The following is a 24,308-nucleotide window of genomic DNA, read 5'->3' as shown; positions in this document are numbered from 1 at the left end:
TAGTCGACTTAGCTGCATATTCTTCTATAAATTAAATGTGTTTAACAATTGATTTTTTAAAATTATGTTTATATTATACAATTGAATTTCACGAATGATCATGTTACATGGTCAAGTATATATGATTAATTTGTGTGGTGCTTGAATGATGGATGCAAATTATGTTTATATTATACAATTAGATATCACTTCAGCTAAAGGTGGAATCTGTCACTCCAACGGTTCCTCATGGTCGGTTTCACGACCATCTGTGAGGAGGTAAATTGAGAAGTTGCAGTTGATCACGATGGATGAGGATATTGCATTGGCTTCATTGTGATTTGACCTTTGCTGACTTCAACAATTTTGCTCCGTCGTAACCAACTCTTCTTCCAATTATATCTTGGAGGTTACAATTAGATTTCATGAATGATCATGTTACATGCTCAAGTACATATTATCAATTTGTGTGGTGCTGGAATGGTGGATGCAAAAGTTTTATTGTGACATAGAATGGATTATAAATCAATGCTGTTGTTTTCATTATGAATCTTGATGATAAAGTTAATAGATTTCAAAGACTTTTTTTTTGAAAACTCAACATCAATTGTACGTCCATTTATTGGCTTATTTAATGAAATAAGTATTCATCCACAAGGCTCGTGTTAGGCGTGCGTTTACAAATTAACAAGTTTTTTTAATTTTTTTTCATGTGGATTCAATATTTTAAAATTATATATTCTTTGAATAATTATAAAAACATTAATTCTTCCCAGACATTTGCTTTGTGGACACAATAATGTTTTTGTTTGTCTTTGTGAAAATTTGTGGACAAATTCAACCTTTGTCAACATCATCAACTTTTTTCTAGAATTTTTTATAAAATAAAAAGTTATTTCCTTGACCCTTTTTCAATAAATTCTTTTAATTGTAAAAAAAAATAATGTTTAATCATATTATTAATGATGTTGCCTTTTCGTTTTTCAATTCTAACATTTACGTTTGAAGCTTTTGAATTGAGATACGCCAAGTTTGAAGGCTACTTTTGGAGCCTATGCAAACTATATTTTGGATTGATGATAGATTTCTATATGAATTGGATAAGCATATATGATCCTTTCTTCGTCAGGGTCAACTGTAACTTTTCGATTTACTTTCTTATAGATGGTTGTGGGGTCGACTAGGTGGCAAATTTCATCTTTTACTGAAGAAAAGGATAAGCATTTATGATGAATTAGGTTTGCTTGGAGAGCTTGTTCTTGAAGTCATTATGCATCTAATAACTATCTTACATGTTTTGATTGTACAAAAACTTAGGACTGTAATTGAACTGAACGTTTGTGAATAAATTTGCTATTCGACTTGGTAAGAGCTTATTTATATTTATTAAATATACACATGATTAATTAAATAAATAAGTTTGAATAACTTATTAAACTAAACGAACAAGCTTGAACACATATATGTTCAGCTCGTTAATGTTCGTGAACAATATTCGTGAGCAACATTCATAAATAATATTTGAGAACAAAGTTCGTGAATAATATTCATGAACTATGTTCATAAATAAAACTCTAATCAACAAGCTAAATAAACAAATAAAGTTTAAAAATGAACAAATAAGTTTGTATTATCAAACTCAATAACCAACCAAACAAGTTTAAAATATAAAAATTTCAAATAATCAAACAAGCTTAAATTGAGAGACATCTAAACGAATCAAGCTCACGTCAAACTTGAATCAAGCTCAAGCTCATAAAATAGAAATCAAGCCAAGTTTGAACAGTCATTTCAATGACTTGGCTTGGATTGGTTACCTTATCGAACGAACTTGAACACCAGAAAGCTTGGCCAGGCTTGTTTATAACCCTATAAAAAATTATAAGTTTAGTCATATTAATGATGAATCTTAAAGATGAAGGACTTGATCAATATGGTGGCCATTCGAGTGTCTCCAACCCTAATATACCTCACATCCAGAATATCAACCGTTTGATTGGGACACCGAGAAAGGATGGGCTATTGTTATCAATCATTGGATCTCGCATACGAATAGGTAGAATCTCAAAAGTCACTTCGAATAGCACTCCGAACATGTGTCAACCTTGGACTAGCTGCATTTATGATAGATTGATCTTAGAAATGATACGCTATCATGTGTATCGTTCGTATTTATGATGCATATTTCACATATTACTGAGCCATGCTATGAGGCATATCTCCTCAATTTCTTCAATCATTATATTATCTTGGTTCCTACAAGACTCATGATTTCTTAACCCTCTCCAAATTCGGCTCAATTCATAAACAGAGCAAGATTACCCACTAGGACCCCCTATTTAAATATACGACAATTGCCTTCCCACACTCAATTGTGCTTAAGTTCACGGTTCTCGAGTTCACACTTGGGTCTCTACTTTCTCGAGTTCATACTCGGGTCCTTATTTTCTTGAGTTCACATTCGAGTTTACACTCGTGTCTCTACTTTCTTGAGTTTACACTCAGGTCCTTATTTTCTCGAGTTCACACTCAAATCCCTACTTTTTCGAGTTGACACTTGGGTTTTATTTTCTTGAGTGATTCTTGAAGGCGTGATCTTTTTCTTGGCATCCGTCGTGATTATTCTTTCGATAACTCAGACACCTCGACTATCAGAGGTTGGGATGATGCCCCGTCTACAGCTACGACCATGTCGCCCAATAGCTCTGAAGATTGAGCATCGTGTTGGTCGATTGATGGCTGGACAACAGGGACGCCACATCCTTCTGCTTCAAGTGTAGGCTTCCTCATCTACTTGCTGATGGTAGATATCAACATAGTTTCAAACTACATGGTCACAGGAGATGTTGTTACAACAAAATGGCTGGATGTAGGTAGAAGATAAAAACTCTATTTAAAGCAGCAGTCATTCTCATCACTGGCTCAGATATATACTCCAGGAATTCCAACAACAACCGTTGATATGTACGCAGGTTATTTATCCCAGAACAGTTGGATCCCACATGAGACTCGATAGTGATGGGCTCTTGACAAATCTTCAATGTTTAAAATACGTGTTAACTGTATATCAGTGATGTTTATGTGCAAGTAAGACAAATCGACCCAAGACATGATACACCGTTATACGTATCTCTGACATTAATGTCACATGATGTGCACATTCCATAACACCCACTAAGGGGCGACCAATTGGTACCCCGTCAACCCTAGGTATGGATCACTTGTTAGACCATGATCTCATCATTCCAGTCAATTGGACTTGCGTCTCCTTTGACTATATTTAAAGGAGAGGCTTGTGATATGGTAAGAAGAGAGAACCATACGTGGCAAAGTCAAGTCAATAGTCAAGTCTAGGTGTAGGTCAAACATCAAAACTTGGTGAAAGTCAAAGAGCTAGCTTCGACCTCATTAGCTCGGTTCAAGAACTCTGACTCCTCCACCCATCGACTAGGCCATCCTGACTTCAGAGGACACAACCTCCTCGACTCCCTCATCGACTCGGCCACTCGACTCCAACGGATACAACCTCCTCGACTCTCTTATCGACTTGGTCACCCAAATTCTAAAGGATTCAGACTCTACAACTACCTCTCCGACTCGACCACCCCGACTCCAGAGGATTCAAACTCCGTGACTACCTCACCAACTTGGTCACCTCAACTCTAGAGGACACATCCTCCTTGACGATCTCACCAACTCGGTCACCCGACTCAAGATGACATAACCTCCTCGACAGCTGAATCGACTGGGCCATCTTGACTCCACCGGACACAACCTTCTTGACTCCCTTATCGACTCGGCTACCCCGACTCCAGAGGATTCAGACTCCACGACTACCTCACCGACTCAATCACCTTGACTTTACAAGATTTAGACTCCACGACTACCTCACCAACTCAACAATCCCAACTTCAGAGGACACTATCTCCTTGAGTACCTCACCAACTTGACCACTCTGACTCCACATGATACAATCTCCTCAACTCCCTCATTGACTCGACCACCCTGATTTCAGAGGATTCAAACTCCACGGCTCATCTAAAACCTAATCATCCTATAGGGGCCTACTGATGGTTACTGTAAATACTCCTGAACATAATACCACAAGTGAATGTAGGAACAATTATATGAGTGTCAGACTTGGTCCCCTATAGATAGTCTCCTACATATATGTGACATGCAATGAATTGAAGAGCAGGTAACCACTGTCGGATCTGATTTTTTAGGATTGCGAACGTGGAAATGCTTTTTTAGACGAATATATAAACTCTGGAGAAAGCACGCAAAAAAGGATCAGAAGTGATTTTATTCATCATCTTCTTCTTTCTCTATTATTATGTTGTTTTCACTTTTCCTAAGCCCCTATGATAACTTGAGTATTGAAGTGGTCACACCGAACTTCCTTAGCATCCATTTTAATTTTCATCGGAGTATTACAGGTATCTTTGACGTCTTCCATCTCTCTAGGACCGTTAACATCGTCGCCTCCGCTGTTCCATCCAATTGACTCATCAAACTGTCAGCTGAGACAAGAATAGGAATAATCACAAATTAATTTCATTAATGAAAATTTATCAAACAATGTTTAAACTATAACTGTAATTGTAATTATAATTATAAATTAAGATTACATACCATATTTTTCATTATCATATTTATCATAATGTATATCTTTCTATCCTTAGCTAGACAATCTTTATAAATAAGCGTTTTTTTTGGTCTACAATAATTAAATTAATGAACAAAAAAAGTAATTTTTCTCTTCGTTTCTATTTTCCCTTGTTATGTTCTTTTCATCCTCATCTGCGGTCTCTGTCAATCGCGAGAGATGCACGCCGGTAACTTTGGTGCAGTGATTTGAATTCGACATCTAGATCCTTTGAACAGGCAGAACCCTTTATATATCGATCGATCGGCCACTGCGGCCATTCATCACTGTCGGCAATCAAGGCGGCGCTGTCCTGTACGGTCATGGATCTCAAGAAAGATTTCTACATGAATTCCGGCGCCGGCGATAACAGCTACGGCAGCAACTCTAAGATCCAGGTTCCACTCTCCTCCGATCCCCTCTAGCTTGCTTTTCATCTCTGTGTTTGAGCATCTGATATGTGAAGCAATCTCCGGGAGTGCAGGGATTGATCATATGCAAATCCCAAAGCGTGCGCCGGGAAGCGGCGGTGGCGGCCTACCTAGGCACCGGACCTCCGGCGACGATGAGCGTTGCGGACTTGGGCTGCTCCTCCGGCTCCACGGCACTGCTTGCGGTGGAAGACATCATGGAGGCGGTCGAGAGGGCCTGCGTGGAGCTGCGCCGCCAGCCGCCGGAATTCAACCTGCTCCTCAACGACCTCTACGGCAACGACTTCAACGCTGTCTTCAGATCCTTGCCAGAATTCCACTCGCAGAGGCCGGGGAAAGGCCTCTGCTTCGTCACGGGCGTGCCCGGCACGTTCTACGACCGGCTGTTCCCCGCCAAGAGCCTTCATTTGGTCTGCTCCTCGTCCAGCCTCCACTGGCTTTCTCAGGTCGATCGATCGGAAGCTTCAATTAATGCCAAACAAAACTCTACATATAAATCACTGCTTGTGGTTTCGCAGATGCCTGAAGAACTTCAACAGAAGGAAGGATCGCCGGCGGCATGCGTGAACAAAGGGAAGGTGTTCATATCGGCAGGCAGTCCCCCGTGCGTGGCGGAGGCTTACCGGAAGCAGTTCCACAGAGATTTCAGGAACTTTCTCCGGTGTCGCGCCGAGGAGATCGTGAGGGGAGGGTGGATGGTGCTGGCGTTCATGAGCAGGAGGAGCAGAGAGGCCGCCATGATGGAGGACCGCTACATCTGGGAGCTACTCGCAGACGCACTCAACGCCATGGCCTCCGAGGTATGTTAAAACTAACACACACGCTCTCTGCCTGCTTCGAATGCCGTCGACGTACGCCATGACTGATAACTGCGGAGCATGCAGAATCTGGTGGCGCAGGAAAGGATCGACTCGTTCAACGCTCCCTTCTACGCGCCGTCGCTGGAGGAGTTGGAGGAGGAGATCGAGGGCGAGGGATCGTTCTGCATCCGAAGCTCCGACCATTTCCGAGCCGGGTGGGACGACGACGATCTATACTATGCCACCGGCGGCGCGGCGGCTGACGGGGTGATTAGTTCGGCCAGGTACGCCGGGCGAATGGCGAGGGGGGTGAGGGCGGTGGCGGAGTCGATGCTGAGGAGCCACTTCGGGGAAGGCGTCAGCATGGACGATCTCTTCTGCAGGTACGACGGATTGCTGGCGCAGTATTACGCGGCTAACGATGCGGCGGTGACGAACGTGGTGATCGCTCTGGTGAAGAAATAAATCGGATTAATTTCGTTTATTTTTTCATCAGTTCATGTTTCCGGCCAGCATTTTCTTTTTATTTTTGTTTTTGATAATTCAAGTATTTAAATTTCGTCCAATTATAATATAATATAAAATTAAATAATCTTGATTTATGTGTTAAATAAATTTAAAATATATACAAGCCTCCAGAATATTTATTCTATTGAATGTTGTGTGATTCTGTTTAATTAAAATATGATTTTCTATTGAAGAAATTTAATATAAAAATAAAAAATCAAATAAATAATTATATATATATATATATTTCATTTCCTTTAAATTAAATTCTAAATTAAAAAAATTATTATTTTTATACATTTAGTGCTTATGATGATGCTTGCATATGGAATTAATATCCTGCGGGATTAAATTTACGCGATCATGCACAATTTAAAATTTCTCTCCAACATGATAAATTTCGCGATTAAAAATTCCTAAATCCTCAGTGATCCTAACCCTAATCATCCTCTCTGTTGTCGCCTCTCCCTCTCGTTACTGTCCCGAGAGAGCCGTCTGTCGTTGAGTCCCATCCCCATCTCGTCGCCGCCGTCCCCATCTCATCCCCGCCATCTCACCCTCTCGTCGGCTCCCCGTCTCGACGAGACCAAGATCGGCTCTGCGTCGTCGCCGATCTCACAGCTTTGTGAGAGAGCTCAAGAGAGGGTAAGAACTTACCTTTGGTGGTGCAATTCCTAATTAGTAACTACCTAAAGACTTCTGAGTGTTGGCTCATTCACAAGTTATTTATTTCCAAACACTATCTTTTTCCCATAAGTCAACTTAAAGAATCTAAATTATTATTCATATTGCACATATCCTACTTCAATAAAAGATGGAATCCGTCATCTTAGCGGTTCCACATGATCGACTTCACGATCATCGATAATGAAGTAAATCAGGAAGTTACAGTTGACCAATATGGAAGAGGACATTGCCTCGGCTTCGTTGAGATTCGATTCTTGTCCACTTTAACAAGTCTGTTCCGCACTAACTAATTCAATCATGTCCCGAGGGCATACTGCGCATATCCTACCATTTTATACATGCCACGATTATCACAGAAAACATTGGATTATGAATTAATGGAGGTTCCTAAGACTTCTGAGTGTTGGCTCATTCACAAGTTATTTATTTTCAAACACTATCTTTTTCCCATAAGTCAACTTAAAGAATCTAAATTATTGTTCATGCTGCGCATATCCTACCATTTTATACAAGGCACGATTATCACAGAAAATATTGGATAACGAATTAATGGAGGCTCCTTTTTACAGTGAGACAAACTTACAAATATGCTTTGTCTCCAAAAAGAAAAGTAATCAATTTATTCAGCATCACCATAATAAAGAGAGGATAAACAAGTAAAAAAAAAACGACAAAAGAAAAAATTAAATTAATCTGCACTCTATAAAAGATTTACAACTACTCCAAGAAAAATATAACAAAATTAAAAAGAAGAATCCACCGACAAGAGATACATACTCAATTGCAACTACTCCAAGAATAATATAACAAAACTATTCATTGCATAGAATAAGTTATCTGTTATTATCCATGTCTCCTATTTAAGTGCGAGGCCCATCAAATTATAGCCTCTGTAATCCACTTGTAGACAACATCTATCTCTTCAGGTACTGTGTAATGTTCGAGCTTGACAAATTCCACCTCTAAAAAAAGAAACCTATGGCCACCATGAGCATAGGAAGCATGTCAAGATAGCATAAACAGTAAAGAAATTTTTAAAAATAAGTTTATAAAGAAACATTCAGGCAAATATGTAGGGTGCATCAACTTCATTTAAAGCCATGGAAGAAATAAAACTTGCCTCACCACTAGCTGATAAGCAATGCCTCATGTTGGCCAAGGTTTTTATGGCCTGCTGAAGATCCCCAGTTGCAAAAACATTCTCCACACTCACACTTAATTGGGTCACACTAGCAACATCCTACTTTTTTAAAAAAATCAATAAATCTAATCAAACAATTAAGATATGTGATATAGTTAACTGGAATATGAAGAATAATAAAATTAAACTGCATGAGATGATGTAGGAGATAACCACTTAATACTCACAATATTGAATCCTAAAGCATGTTGTTAAAATCTGCAATAATAAAGACAATTATTAACTTCACTTTTTCAATCAATCATCAATTATTATAATTTTATAAAATAAAACTTTGTTAGTACCAACTATAGATGACATTTCTTCTTCATATATGTCGTCATCACTGTTATGTTGATCATCTATACTTGATTTGACAATCAACACATCATTATCATATTTACAAGTATTTACAAATAAAATTATCACATAATGTACAGAATTACTCAACACATACCCTTGTTGTATAAAATTGAACAGTTGCGCTTTGTCATGCGACACACCTTGATGCCCATATATATCCATGACATAGTCTGGGACTTTGAGGTAGACTTTTCCTTTAATGATTTTAATCTCTTCACATATCTCTTTTATTTTTACTGAAGAAAGATCCAGACATCCGCGGTTCGATCCCCAGCTATGACGTATTTATAAAAATTTTCCTTCAAATGGGGATCGCAATCAAATGATAACTTTAGGTGCACCTTTAGGCATGATTTCTATGATGCTAGGCATCTGTATAAATGGTGCAAATTAATAAATCCATATTTGTTGGCCGCTGCGTGCGCTTCCCGATTTACCCTAGTGGCTGGTGGGAAACTTGAAAACTATTAATTAAGTCAATATTTTTTTTGCTACCGAAATATGACGATGTGAGCGTAACAAATGTACCTTTGAAGAAGTCGAGAGTGGATGATTACGAGTTTCCATGAAGTTAGCGACAATCCAATTAGATCCAATTTGTTTCTTTACAAGTGAAATCTTTGACTTACATCAGGTTTTAACTTCGCCACGCGCGTGTTCTTTTCCTTCTCCGTTGATCACATTTTGCCTGTTTATTCCATTGATCATCAATATGTCCTTGTTTAAGATAACCCTTCATTTGTCATCTTATTTTTCTTGTTACTGTTTATCCTTGCACTAAATTCGGCTTCTCATGCATATTAATTATAGCATGAAAATGTCTCCTCTAGTGATGTGAATTTCATCCTAATTTTTAACTTTCGATCATCTATAACTTAGGGAATATATAGTTGATCATCATTGCTATTTTCTTTCATTGTTGAGGAATGCCAAATTCAAATGAAGAATAGATTCATTTCAGAAATAAAACTAATTAATGATTCTTTACAAGAATATATTCGTCGTCGCCCCCACTGACGAGACCAAGATCTATTCTGTGTCGTTGTCGATCTCGCAGCTCTGAGATCGTTGCCTCCTATCATTTAAACTAACCCTAAAACCCCCAAATCGCCTCTGTCCCAAAATCGCGCAGGATATCAATTCTAATATATATATATATATATATATATATATATATATATATATATATATATATATATATATATAGGGACTTGATATGTTGTATATCTCATAAAAAAAATTATTATTTTAATTTTTTAGTTTAAACACCATACCTTAAACCCTATACCTTATATTCTAAATCTTAAATAAAAAAATTATATTGGATGATCACAGTATATCATTTTTGTATATAATATATACACACTTCTTCTTCAGCAAAAAAAAAAAAGTAAGATGGTATATACTTACTTCAGTAAAAAATTAGCAGCCACCTCAACGACCCCACACGACCGACCCCATGACCATCTGTGACGAGATAAATCAAAAAACTACAGTGGACCACAACGGAGGAGGGTATTGTCTTGGCTTCGCCGAGATTCGACCCTTATCCACTTCAGTAATTCTGCTCCATCATAATCAACTCAACTATGTCCCAGGAGCAAGTTGATATATACACACACATGTATTAAGTGTGTATGAGTAATAAATTTATTATATACAGTAACAATCCAAGTAAGTTGAAGATTAGATATTTGGTATGAATAAGTCTAACTAGATCAAGTTTTAGATATTTGTCATATATTAGTTCAAAAAAGTATAGAAATAAATTCTTAGTAGTAACGAAGATTTAGCACGTTAAGGAAATCAAATGTTAGATATTTGATGAAATTCTAAAGGTGATGAGTTTGTTGTCACAAAAGACTGAAACGCTAGAAAGCTTTTTGGCATGATGAAATCCGAAGTTATGGAAAACCCCTATGTACGAAAGTAAACTCTCACGAGAAAAGTTGAGTACACATGTACTTGGGAGTATATGTGAGACTAGACTTAGGAGCAGATTCTATTTTAGTAATGGTTGAAGTCACAAGAACAATCGATTGGAAGAATCTTTCAATCGACTAGTATTTGTGCTTGATCAATTGATTGCTCATATTACAAATCCTAAATCATGAACATAGTATAGTATTTTATTTTGGAGTTAGTCGAAAAATGATTCTGTTCAAGACGCAATCAATTGGCCAATCGATTGAATTCTATTCTGTCAATTGAATAACAAGATCAATTGATCGCTCAACAACAATGAAATGTTAGAGAGTCATTGATTAACGTAAAAAGTCCACAACAAGGAAATCGACTAACGACGAGTTGGAAAAATAATAGTGAAATCGAAAAAGGAACTGAAGAGCTACAAGTTGTCTCTCAAAAGCATTCAAATCTTTTCTTCTTCTTTATACTAAAGTTCCATGAAAAAATTATAAGATTCTTATAAAAAGGAGAAAAAAAAGTCAGATCATAAATTATGGAGTAGGATCCATGGGTTACCTAACCATATTAAATCGTTTATGTTGGTTTGTGATCAATTTTTCTTATTTTGAATTGTCTTGTTTGTATTTTTCGCTATACTAACCTCTTGTAGAAATGTAGTTGATTCAAAGCAAGAGTCTATTACCCCCTTTACCCCATGCACAGGGTCACCGTGCTAGACGAAGTCCCTCATGATTTATCTTCTTTTCAGATTGCATGGGACAATCCTAGAGAGACTCTCGGGATGAGAGTTATCACCTTTTTACTATCCATTAGCCTATCTTGGATCATCCTACTTCAGATGACACAGCGTCCTCGACATCCGAATCGACTGAGCCACTTTAACTCCAGAGGACAATATCTCCTTGCTTCCCTTATCTAATCGACCATCCCAATTCCAAAGGATTCAAACTTTATGACTACCTCACCGATTTGATTACCTTGACTTCAGAAGATTTAGACGCTACCTCACTAATTTCGACTCTAGAGGACACTGTCTCCTTGAGTACCCCACCATATTAAATCATTTGTGTTGGTTTGTGATCAATTTTTCTTGCTTCGAATTGTCTTGTTTGTATTTTTCGCTACACTAACCTCTTGTAGAAATGAAATTGATTCAAAGCGAGAGTCTATTACCCCCTTTACCCCATGCACAGGGTCACCGTGCTAGACGAAGTCCCTCATGATTTATCTTCTTTTCAGATTGCATGGGACAATCCTAGAGAGACTCTCGGGATGAGAGTTATCACCTTTTTTACTATCCTTTAGCCTATCTTGAGTATCTCACCAACTCGATCATCCTACTCCAGATGACACAGCCTCCTCGACATCCGAATCGACTGAGCCACTTTAACTCCAGAGGACAATATCTCCTTGACTCCTTTATCGAATTGACCACCCCGATTCCAGAGGATTCAGACTTTATGACTACCTCACCGATTTGATCATCTTGACTTTAGAGGATTTAGACTCCACGACTATCTCACCAACTCAGCCATTCCTCCTATTCTAGAGGACATTGCCTCCTTGAGTACACCACCATATTAAATCATTTGTGTTGGTTTGTGATCAATTTTTCTTGGTTCGAATTGTCTTGTTTGTATTTTTCGCTACACTAACCTCTTGTAGAAATGAAATTGATTCAAAGCGAGAGTCTATTACCCCCTTCACGTTAGGCAAAGGGTCACTGAACTGGACGAAGTCCCTTGTGATTTATATTCTTTTCAGATTGCATGAGACAATACTAAAGGGGCTCTCGGGATGAGTGTTATCACTTTTTTATACTGTCCCTTAGCCTATCTTGACCCTAACAGAGGTATCATATTTGACTTATAATTCTACATTTGATATTGAGATTTTGCCTCTTGTAAATATTCCTTTGCAAACTGTATCACCCCACTAAAAAACTGTATCACCGCACTAAAGCAAACAAGATTCTAACGCTATTATAAACGTGAAATTTGTTAGTGCATCACAAGCAATGACAGCTAAAATAGAGTTTAATGCATGTCTTTTTCACCAATCTAATTTGTCTAATTTATCATAGTTTTCTAAACTATTAGAAGAATCAAAGTAATCAAAGGATCCGCGGTTCAATCTCCAACTACGGCGTATTTGTAAGAATTTTTCTTCCAAATGGGGAACGCAATCAAAAGATGCTGGACATCTAGATTGACCGCTGTATGCGCTTCCCGATTTACCCTGGTGGTCGGTGGAAAACTTTCATGGGACAGACCGACCACCTCCAGGGATTGAGTGCATGAGACTGACTTGAGATTTATTATTTTTTTAGAAGAATCAAAGTAAAAAAATTAAGTTCATTTACCTCAATGTGACTTTACGGTGTAATGGTAGAGTACTTCCACAGTTAATTAAGTATTTATGGATTGATTCTTAATTTTAATATATTGTAAATTAATTTTTTCGATGAGAAAATAATTGTAGAATGTTAGATGTGAAATGACACGTCATTTTTTCTTCTTAATTTATCTTAGTGATCATTGAAAAATTTTTATAAGATCGAATTCGAAGAATTAAATATTTAAATTATTAAAAAAATATTTTGTTGATTCAAAAAGCACTAATAAAATTTTTATGAAATACATTCATTATGCCTCAATTACTGCGAGAAGATGGTATCTCGATCGTGGTAAGTTAAATACATTTTATTTAATACACTTTAATTTTTTATTACGAATTTTCTAATTCTAAGTTTAATAATATGCGATTAGAAGATTGTAAAAACTTATATTGAAATGTTCTTTGATAATTTTAATAGCCTGATGAAGTAAGTTTTTTTTTTTTTGGATAAAAATTAAAAAAACATCCCAAATTATGTAAACGTCAAAAGGATATCACTTAAAAAAAAATGAAAAGAATGTTGGGTTGCAATGGTGCAAACATAGTCCCACATCTAAAATATATGGAAAAAGATCATGAGTTTAAAAGGATGGAAAGTATCTCCATTGGAATGAGACCTTTTGGATTGAGCCTAAGAACAAAACCATGAGGGTTTAGGTCCAAAGTGGACAATATCATACCATTGTGGAGATATTTTGATTCCATCGTTACTAACAAGTGGTATCAGAGCGAGGCCTCTTCACCGGACTAATCGTCGAATGAGCCATGATCCGGATCTAACCATGTGGGTTGAACCTTAAACAAAGGAAGTGGGTGGGTGGACTCCCGACATCAGGCAGGAAGTCCTAGTAGGTCGGGTGGACCGAAGGGCAAGAAATCCTAGTAGGTCGGGTGGACCGAGGAGCAGGAAGTCCTAGGCAGGAAGTCCTAGTAGGTCGGGTGGACCGAGGGGCAGAAAATCCTGGTGGGTCAAGGATTCAAACATTAAAAACGACATTTGAGGGGGCCTGTGGTCTTTTGTTTGAGGGGGAGATTATTGGGTTGCAAGGGTGCAAACATAGTCCTACATCTAAAACACATGGAAAAAGATCATGGATTTAAAGGATGGAAAGTATCTCCATTAGAATGAGGCCTTTTGGATTGAGTCTAAGAACAAAACCATAAGGGTTTAGGCCCAAAGTGGAAAATATCATACCATTGTGGAGATATTTTGATTCCATTTACTAACAAAGAATACCTCATTGGATGTTTTATCCTGAGAATACTCCTTATTCCAACATTATTATAGTAGTTATTGATAGCTGTAGTTATTGATAGTTGCTATAATAACATGTAGCAATTATCGGTAGCTGCTGCAACATGCATATAACAACTACCAAGTAACTTGCTACAACATATAAAAGTTACTATATAACTATTACAACGTGTAAAATATATTATATAGATGCTATAATATGTAACACTTAATACAATATTGTTGTAGTATTATAGAAGTTACTTAGTAATTTTTAAAACTGTACAGTAAGTAACTACTATAACTGTTTTAAAATGATTTTAATAAAATTTAAATAATTTTGATCAAGTTGGTAAAAAATATTTTAATATAATAGTATTCAAAATTTAAAATTTAAAATTTGATTTTGTTAAAGTTTAAATAATTTTGACAAAGTTGACAAAGAATATTTAATGTAATAGTATTTTGTATATAATAATTTTGATTAAAATAAAATAGATAATTTTTCATGTTGTATCGACTATCAAATCATTAAATTCTAAAATCTTAAATTTAAAATTTTAAACTCTTAATACTAATATATTAAAATATTCTTTACTAACTTAATTAAAATTATTTAAATTTTAATAAAATTATTTTAAATTAATCAATATCACTTTATAACGGTTAATAGTAACGATTAACTGCTACAATACTTATTAAGTGTTATATATTATAATAATTATATAATAACTTCTGTAAATTATAATAATTAATCATAATTATTATAATATCTTAGAAATAAGAAATAATATTATAATAATTGTTTGATAATTTTTACTCGTTATAATAACTATTGTATAATTATTATATATTATAAATATTTTTGAGATAAAATATAATACGTGCTCTTTTGATTTTCCCCTTAGTTTTTACGGTCCTAATGAAGTCAAACCCTATCGCTGAGATCTTGAAGAAACGACAAAACGTCCCCGGGGCCATGGTGCCGCGGTAGGACATCCAGGTTGTCACTCAGGTACCGGTGATTTGATCCCCAACTACAGCGTATTTACAATAATTTTCTTTCAAATGGAGATTCAAAGATACTGGGTATCTGGATTGGCTGTTGTGTGCACTTCTCGATTTACTTAACCGGTGGAAAACTTCCGTCGGACCGAATTAGGATTATTATTTTTTTTTTTTTGAAGAAACGACAAAACATAATAAGAAGGCTTTTGACCACGAGAGATTCCAGTGCATGTGCATGCGCGACGTGTCCGGCGACACGACAAGCTCTACTGCTCCCACTTCCTTTTCTTCTGCGGTGCTGCCTGCGCCGCCCACCTACTTAAATGCCGACGCCCTCCTCAGGGCCTCACACCAAATGGCCACCTTCGTCGTGCCTCTCCATCTCCTTCCTTCTCCCTTCTTCTTCTTCTTCTTCCAACTCCCATTCACATGCCTCCTCGCATTCTTCCTCCTGCGGCTTCTCCTGAAGCAGTCCAAGAAGGCGACTGCAGCGGCGGCGGAGGTGGCTGCTCCGCCCGGAAACACCTGGCCTCCCTTCGTCGGAGAGACGCTGGATTTCCTGGCGGCCTACTACAGCAACAGAGGAGTTTACGACTTCGTCAGGACCCGCCATCTCCGGTCACCTCCAGACTCTCCTCCATTTCTTCTTTCTTCCGACCACTCATTTGCGCACTGTGTTTGCAGGTACGGAGAGTGTTTCAGGACCAAGATACTGGGGCAGACCCATGTGTTTGTGTCCAGCACAGAGGTCGCGAGGACGATTATAGGGTTTGAATCTCCCGACTTCTCCAAGAGGTACATCCGGTCGATAGCGGAGCTTCTGGGAGAGCACAGTTTGCTCTGTGCGTCGACTAGCGAGCAGCATAAGCTCGTCAGGCGGCACATCTCCTCTCTGTTCAAGTTGGAAGTAGTGGATTCGGCAGTGAAAAGCTTTGACGAACTGGTTTTGGATACTTTACGTGGTTGGGAGCACAAGGAGAGCGTTCTAGTGCTTAATGATGCGTTGAAGGTATCTTCTATGACTAGTTTAGAAGTTTCAAAGCATAGCTTAGCTTCCACTAAACCCTAAATCAAGGTAATTAAATCTAAAGTACAATTTATATACATTCACAAATCGACCTTTAAAATATTCATTCCATTTGAAATTTGAACTCTGAGTGAAAATATAATCTTTTGATCTCAGTAAAAATGCAAAGGAATAATTATTTTTAGGATTGATCTCTTGATGTAGCGGAAGCTATTGAATCTGTTGATTCGCACACGAATATCAAAAGTAACCTTCTAAAGACTATTAATTTGACTGAAGAATATTTGGAATTAGAAAAGTAAACTTGTTGTTTTCAAAGGAGACGACGGAAATACTATTAATCAATTAAAACTGTCTCAAAATAGACACAAAATCTTAACTTACAAATGATAGAAATTTGAACCTAAACCCGAAAATTATTAAAAATAGTAATAAAAATATTCGGAGACGGAGTCTCCGAAAAGGCCCTAGATGATGTTTTTTGTTGGACTCGAAACTGACCCGTTACAGGTTCCACTTGGTAACAAATATAGATCAAGCTGGTTCTGTTGTTCCCGCATCATCTCCCAAGGATTCAACTAGATCCTTGGTTGAGATTCTGGGTTAAACTTGTATCTTGGAGTTAGATTGTCTCACACTATCTCAAATGATTAGGCCTTCACGCCTCTTGTAGGCATGTGAGACCAACCTGTGATTCCACACCACTTGGTTGTATACCTTCCACAGGAGCAAGGTGTCTACTCTTTGAGCATGGAATAGTGGAGGTGTTTTTTTTTTTTTTATAATTCAGGTGTCCGGGTTTTGCCCGATTAATCTTGGAGGTAGACAACCTTCCCCTTGTTTGCCTATCGGGTAAATCCAATCTAGGTGTATTTGGTCGGACACTACTTTAATGCAATAGTTTGAGTAATTTAACTCTGCTAATATGTTTTTTTTTTTTCATTCACTGGTTTCCTTTAGATCACATTTAATGCAATCTGCAAGATGCTTATAAGCACAGAGGAAGAGTATGAGCTAGAAATACTGAGAAATGATGTTTCTGAAGTGACTGAAGCCATGCTAGCATTTCCTTTGAAGCTTCCAGGAACTAGATTTTACAGAGGCCTAGAGGTCAGTTCTTGGAAGAATGAAGTTTTTTTTCTTCTTGAAGATAATGATAGAAGCTACTTCGATAACATCGGTATGATTGGCTGATGCAGGCTAGGAGAAGGATAATGAATAGATTGAGAAAAATGATACACTTGAGGAAGAAGAGGTTGGAGTATCATGAGGACTTTTTACAAGGCCTACTTGTAGGTGATGGTAAAGATCCACTTACTGATGAACAAATCATGGATAATATCTTGACACTTATCATTGCAGGTGTGTTTTGATCACATCTTTTTTTCGATAATTAGTGCATAAGGAGGATGTTGGATTTCTCTATTGTGTTCTACATGCAGGACAGGTAACAACAGCAAGTTCGATAGCTTGGATGGTCAAATATTTAGACGAAAACCAAGAGATTCAAGAAAAATTAAGAGTAAGTGAAAGTGGCCAATTCGATTCTATATTCGTAATATCTCTAGGTACATTGTCTATAAGGAGTTATAAGAGTATATAATCTAAAGCTGCATCACTGCACAGGCTTTGCATTTGGATCTTGCAAGTAAAAATTCTCTATCTCCTTTGGGATCCGAAGTTCTTAACCTTATGCCATATGCAATCAAGGTATGTAGGTTGAAGAATCCAACCGATAAGTAAACGATTATCCAAGGGACCATAAACTATGACTCAATTTGTTTGATATATGTCCTGTATCTATTCTATAACATCTGAGTTAGAGTTTTGAAGCTCATATTCAGCTTTCATATTGAGGTTTTCGATATTGTCACTCTTTGAATTTGATTTCTTTGTAGATAGTGAAGGAATCCTTGAGGATGGCAACAATTGTATCTTGGTTCCCAAGAGTTGCACTGAAGGACTGTGAAGTTTATGGTACATGCTATAGGAATGCTCAATGATATCTATACTAGATAACTGAGTAAAAATCCCTTGTTTTACCAAAATTGTCAAGTTTTCTTCCTTAAAAAAAGTATCGATGATCCATTCTTATGCTTCGCTCTATCTTTTGTAGTTTTACTCCCATCGATCGGTCATTTCAAGTTATTGGCACTGCTTACATCTATAAGACTAAATCTTTAGACAAGGGCTTGCTTACATTTGTTGATTTCCTTAAGATTTCATGTGCCTCCTACCAATCATGTATTATCAAGGCCTAATGAATTTCCTCTAAGATACAACGAGATCAACAACCGCTATGCGACTTACGCTACTGAGGAAGAGCCTGTGGTCTATTGACTAGGAAAATGGTTGTAGAAATCCACCAATTCAAGTGCACATTTGGTTGTTACTTTGGTTGTTACCAGAGGAATAGAGGAGCTAGGCTTATTGCTTATTGGGATATGTGGTTTCTTAAGAATTTTTTGAGTGTCGTAAGCAAATCCAACCTCGGTCTTTTATAGGTTAGTCCACACCTCTTGAACGACTTTGTCTCTGGGGCTTCATCCATCATGGTTTGATTTGATCCCTCGGATGCAAATCAAACTACTTTGAGGTATTGGTGTATCTCAGATTCATTGCCATCATTCTGTACACATGCAAATTGCAAAGTGTGCTAATAAAGTGCTATATTGGCAAACTTTGTTTGCCACATGTGCCGATAGGCATGATGCCAATGCCAGTCACATGCACACGCACACATTGTGGTGTCGTAATCACATTGCTCATGTGTGTTGCACATAACCTCATCATGTACAAAGCATAGAGTGGCTACACTAGCTCAATCTTTTTATAAGACATCACAAGGTTTCGTTTCGTGGCTTGCATTGTCAAGGAAGAGTTTTGATTCAACCAACTCGGGACAATTAAGGTCATCTGAATTCACTTGCTAGATCGAGTAATTCACCTATAGAAGAAGATTTGCGGTTGAAGGGAGAGACGATACTCGTTGCTTGCTGGAGTATGTGAATTCTTATTGAATTTGAGGCCCTTAACTAGCCTAGCCCTTAGTCTTTTATAGACTAGTCCACATCCTACTTTGATTTGGATTCTTGGTCACAAAGACAACTAAGATAACATTAGTTTGAGGCACTAGCACACTCAAACTAGTTGGATTGTCGAATTAGAAGACCATTTAGGTCATAATTGAATTGTTTGCCAGTGTGACTAGTTAGCGCACCGATCATCTTAGTGGTGACCTAGGTGGAGTGCGTTGCCTACATTACAATAAACGAAATGCGTGCCTCAATGTGACTTGAAATGATGTGTTACATGCCAAAAAATGTGATATTAGCATGTTCTTGTATCCAAATTTAATTATAGTAACCGTCTATAAAGCATCTTATGTTTCGTAACAGGATATAAGATTCAGAAAGGTTGGATTGTGAATGTCAATGCAAGAGCCACACACTATGATCCTACGGTGTACGAAGAGCCAATGAAGTTCAATCCGTCAAGGTTTGATGTAAGTTACTCAAGCAAGGGCTCTCTTACAATGTTTAAAGGTCCAATTGACATTTTGTATCAATAGCAACTCACAAGGTCACTTAAAAGAATGAGATTGTGTAGAAGAACCAAACACCCTTTTTACGGGATGTTCGGTTTTATCCTTTTGAAGTTTAGTTCGAAAATCATGTCCTTCGAGTAGCAACTCTAGTTTAAATTGACACAGGAGGACCCAAAGCCCTATAGTTTCATGGCATTTGGAATTGGAGGGCGAACATGTGTGGGAATGCACCTAGCCAAGGCAATGATGCTAGTTTTTCTACATCGGCTAGTTACTACCTATAGGTACATTATTATCTTTCTCTTAGCTTTCTTCTTGCTTTAACAATCTTGTTTTCGATTGGGTTCGGGTTCGAAGAACATAATCTAGTTTCTTTAGAATGCATAGCCAAGAGGACAGTTCAGTTCTAGATTCACTAAGTTGTTATTCCTAACAATTTGTTCTCTCACTCTCCGGAGTTCATGTTTGTTATGATGATCAGGTGGAAGGTGACTGACAATGACTCAAGCCTACAGAAAGGAACCATGTTTCCGATGCTACGAAACGGGTGCCCGATAATTGTCACTGCGGTTGGAGTTGAGCCTAGATTTCCATAGAGATCAAGATGAACATTTGCTATTTCCTTGCTACTCAGACTGCAATCTATAGTTGTTTACGAGTGAAAGTTTTATGTTTATACCTTCTGTTTTCGTACCTCGCTCACTTGTCATCTTCTAGTCATTGATCCCTTGCCTTATTGTAGCAAATCTGTCACCCTCTAGCCAACTGAGCACTCTCATGGGGATGATCAGTTCTTTACTATGTAAAAAAATGATAAATCTCAGTCAGTCTCATGGACTCAGTATCCTTTGATTGCGTTCCCCATTTGAAGGAAAATTCTGGGGGTGGTCGGCCCGGTCAGAGTTCCTTACTATGTAGAATATACAAGTGGTGTTATAACTCATTATAATGAACAAAAGATGGCCACTTGAACACCATCAAAGTGTGTTAATCCAAATGGTTTGAGGGACCAAAGGAGGTCAAAATCATCCCGCATGAGCATAATCCCAAGGATTAACATGAACATGTCTATGCCATGACATCAAGTCGAGGTGGAGGACAAAATCAAGTCAAGCCGAGATTGATTTCGGTCTAGATGAACTCGGATCTAGCTAGATCGAGTTCGAGTCAGGTTAAATGGATCTCGGACCACATCAACCTCAATTGAAGACCTTAAGTCAATTTAGGCTTAGTCACATTCGAACATGGTTCACCTAAATTGTGATTCGACTTGGCGGTTATTGAGGTACAGATCATCAAGGGATATGACAGTTAAGGCACTGATCAAAGGCACTAATCACTAAGAGAGATGTCTCTCGACAAGGAAAGAAAGATATGTGCTCTTTGTAAACTAGCGCCATCCTGTCATTTTATATTTAAAGGTAATAGCTTGCAGTATCTAGGCAAGCAATTCATTATGTTTTACTATTTTTTATTTATCATTCATTTTCTCCACCTTGAAGTGGTTGAGTTGAGTTCTAACTCGGTTATCCTCTTAATATTTTCTTTATCTCAAACTTATGATATATGACTCTTGACATTTGACTTCTTTGAAGACCGACTTAATTAGTATCCAGTCAGTCAAACGTATTTGATTGTGGTTACTTTGCCGAGTCATGCCTTTAGGGTAAGCGTCTATAAAAATTAATACTATTGTAATGATGAACTATAGAATACTCAATGTAACCATCGACTAGACTCACCACTAGTAAAAACAATAATTGATCTAAAATCTTCACGAGATGAAATAAAGAAAAAACTTGAGTAAAAGCAAAGTACCCAAGAAATGTGCTCACTCTTCACAACAAAGTTCCTACTATTATTAGAAATCTTTTGTATGATATAACTAGGGATGATAATTTCCTTCAAATTTGATGGAGAATTCAATATACGACCCAAATCTTATCCAACATCACTGTGATGTTTATTTTCAAAAATCAACACTAACAGTAGTGGTGCTGGTTGGGGATGAGGATGAATATCTAATCTGTTGGGTTGCAAGGGTGCAAATATAGTCCCACATCTAAAGCACATGGAAAAGATCATGGGGTTAAAAGGATGGAAAGCATCTATATTGGCATGATACCTTTTGAGGAGAGCCCAAGAACAAAGTCATGAGGGCTTAGGCCCAAAGTGGACAATATCATACCATTGTGGAGATATTTTGATTCCATCGGTACTAACAAGTGGTATCAGAGCGAGACCGCTCTTCACCGGACTAACCGCCGGATGAGCCATGATTCAGATCTAACCATGTGATTTGAATCTTAAACACTCTTCACCGGACTAACCGCCGGATGAGCCATGATTCAGATCTAACCATGTGATTTGAACCTTAAACAAAGGAAGTGGACTGAGGGACAAAAAAGTCATAGTTGCGGCTAGGTGGGAAGTCCTAATAGGTCGGGTGGACCGAGAGGCAAAAAGTCCTAGTTGCGACTAAGTGGAAAGTCCTTCCTAGTTGCGGCTAGGTGGGAAGTTCTAGTAGGTCGGGTGGATCGAGGGGCAAAAAGTCCTGGATCGAGGGGCAAAAAGTCCTAGTGAATCGAGGATTCAGACATTAAAAATAACGTTGAGGGGGGGGGGGCCTGTGGTCTTTTGTTTGAGGGGGGATTGTTGGATTGCAAGGGTGCAAATATAGTCCCACATCTAAAGCACATGGAAAAGATCATGGAGTTAAAAGGATGAAAAATATCTCCATTGGTATGAGACTTTTTAGGGAGAGTCCAAGAATAAAACCATGAGGGGGTGTTTGGTTGAGGGTTATCATTGATAACCTTGGTTATCTGTCCAAGGTTATCGTTGATAACCTTGTTTGGTTCAGGTTATGATTGATTCCCAAGTAATACAACATTACCGCCACATCAGCAAATGGGTTATAATCCGGTAATGTGATTACCTTGGCTGCCTAAGGTTTTCTACGATTCCTGAAGTTAACGAAATTTTTTCCATGATTACCCTCCGATTTTAAAACTAAGTCAATTAAAAGGTACTATGAAATCTAATTAAAATTAAATTATTTAATTCAATAAATTTTAATTTAAATATTTATAAATTAAAAAATAATTTATTTTAAATTTAAAAAAAATTAATGAATTATATTTATTAATTTAATGAATTATTTTATTAAAATAATTATTTTAATAAATTATTTTATTAAAAATATATTTTTTAAATTAAATAAAATAAAATTAACAAATTATATTTATTAATTTAATAAATTATTTTATTAAAATAATTATTTTTAATAAATTATTTTATTAAAATAAAATTATCATATTATCTTTATTAATTTAATAAATTATTTTATTAAAATAATCATTTTAATAAATTATTTTATTAAAATAAATATAAATTTATTTTAAATTTAAAAATATAAAATTAAGGAATTATATTTATTAATTTAATGAATTATTTTATTAAAATAATTATTTTATTAATATATATATATTTATTTTAAAATTTAAAAAATAAAATTAACAAATTATATTTATTATTTTAATGAATTTTTTTTATTAAAATAATTATTTTTAATGAATTATTTTATTAAAATAAAATTAACAAATTATACTTATTCATTTAATGAATTATATTAAAATATAATTGAATGAAGGTTAATATAGTAAATATAAAACTGGTTATGTTTTATTCCCTCCAAATAAATAAAGTAAACCAAACAACATTAGGTTATGTTTTATGCCTCATAATCTTGGTTATGTGATTACCTGGTAATCACATAACCAAGGTTATATATCATAACTTGAACCAAACGCACCCTAAGTGTTTAGGTCCAAAGTGGACAATATCATACCATTATGGAGATATTTTGATTCCATTTGTACTAACACGATCTTCTTGTGGATAAAAAATGAGGATGATGATGAAATATTTTGATCTAAATCTGACCTATTGTTATCTCTAGATACGACTGACACAACCCTAAAGGACTCTAACTAAAGGTATAATCACATTGAAGGACATGGCGATAGGAATGAGTAAGCTTGTCGTTATGTATAACAGACACACAAACAGATCTACAAGAATCTACCCCAAATGAGCTCCTACCATTGTTAGAAACCAAATTTCTGGAAAAGTTTATATATTGTACTATACTGTTTATTGACACAAATTATACATCTTGCTGATACATATTTCAACAAAAAGTGAAATTTATTATACGGTTCTATACGATCGGCTCCACGACCATAACAGATACATACAAGATACAGACAGACAGCAATATAGATACGCATGCGAGCGACGATGGTTTTTGAGAATCTAGCTACAAGATTGGCATATTATATAAGGGTACCTTGTTGCTTTTCTACAGTGGCATACTGCGCAGTACAACGGTCTCGATGCTGAGGCCCGGCCCAAAACCGAGGAGAACTCCCCACTGCAAGCCGTCTCCGGTGGTGCTCCGCCCCTCCACCGCCGACCGCTTCCTCAGCTCATCCATCACGAAGTACACGGTGGCGCTCTGCATGTTGCCGTACTCTGTGAAGACGTGGCGGGCGGTGCTGAGCTTGTCC

General features: G+C 37.0%; 3 protein-coding genes across 3 annotated transcripts; 2 read left to right on the top strand and 1 right to left on the bottom strand.

Moving 5' to 3' along the window:
- Positions 1–4,929: 4,929 nt before the first annotated feature.
- On the top strand, positions 4,930–6,415 carry LOC141824087 (putative jasmonic acid carboxyl methyltransferase 2). The gene is made up of 4 exons (XM_074711322.1): positions 4,930–5,025; positions 5,112–5,504; positions 5,577–5,858; positions 5,943–6,415. The coding sequence occupies exons 1-4, from the start codon at positions 4,951–4,953 to the stop codon at positions 6,321–6,323; spliced, it is 1,131 nt and encodes a 376-aa protein (XP_074567423.1). The 5' UTR covers positions 4,930–4,950; the 3' UTR covers positions 6,324–6,415.
- A 9,103-nt stretch (positions 6,416–15,518) lies between these two features.
- Positions 15,519–20,413, top strand: LOC141824086 (abscisic acid 8'-hydroxylase 4-like). Its single transcript, XM_074711321.1, has 10 exons — positions 15,519–15,781; positions 15,848–16,172; positions 17,151–17,300; positions 17,390–17,552; positions 17,633–17,712; positions 17,817–17,900; positions 18,089–18,167; positions 19,589–19,695; positions 19,903–20,021; positions 20,219–20,413. Exons 1-10 carry the CDS (start codon positions 15,519–15,521, stop codon positions 20,331–20,333), a joined length of 1,485 nt encoding a protein of 494 aa, XP_074567422.1. The 3' UTR covers positions 20,334–20,413.
- Positions 20,414–23,858: 3,445 nt separating this feature from the next.
- LOC141825550 (curcumin synthase 1-like) lies at positions 23,859–24,307 on the bottom strand (the record flags this gene model as incomplete). The annotated part of the gene is given in 1 exon segment (XM_074712930.1): positions 23,859–24,307. A coding segment is annotated over 1 exon segment (207 nt), but the record flags the coding sequence as incomplete, so codon positions are not given.
- Between the last annotated feature and the right edge of the window lies 1 nt (position 24,308).

The sequence above is a fragment of the Curcuma longa genome, chromosome 3, assembly GCF_044706935.1.
Source record: "Curcuma longa cultivar G26 ecotype Majalengka, Jawa Barat chromosome 3, ITB_CL_G26_1.1, whole genome shotgun sequence".
NCBI lineage: Eukaryota > Viridiplantae > Streptophyta > Magnoliopsida > Zingiberales > Zingiberaceae > Curcuma > Curcuma longa.
Note: the sequence above shows the minus strand (reverse complement) of the source record. Positions and strands in the feature narration are given on the sequence as shown.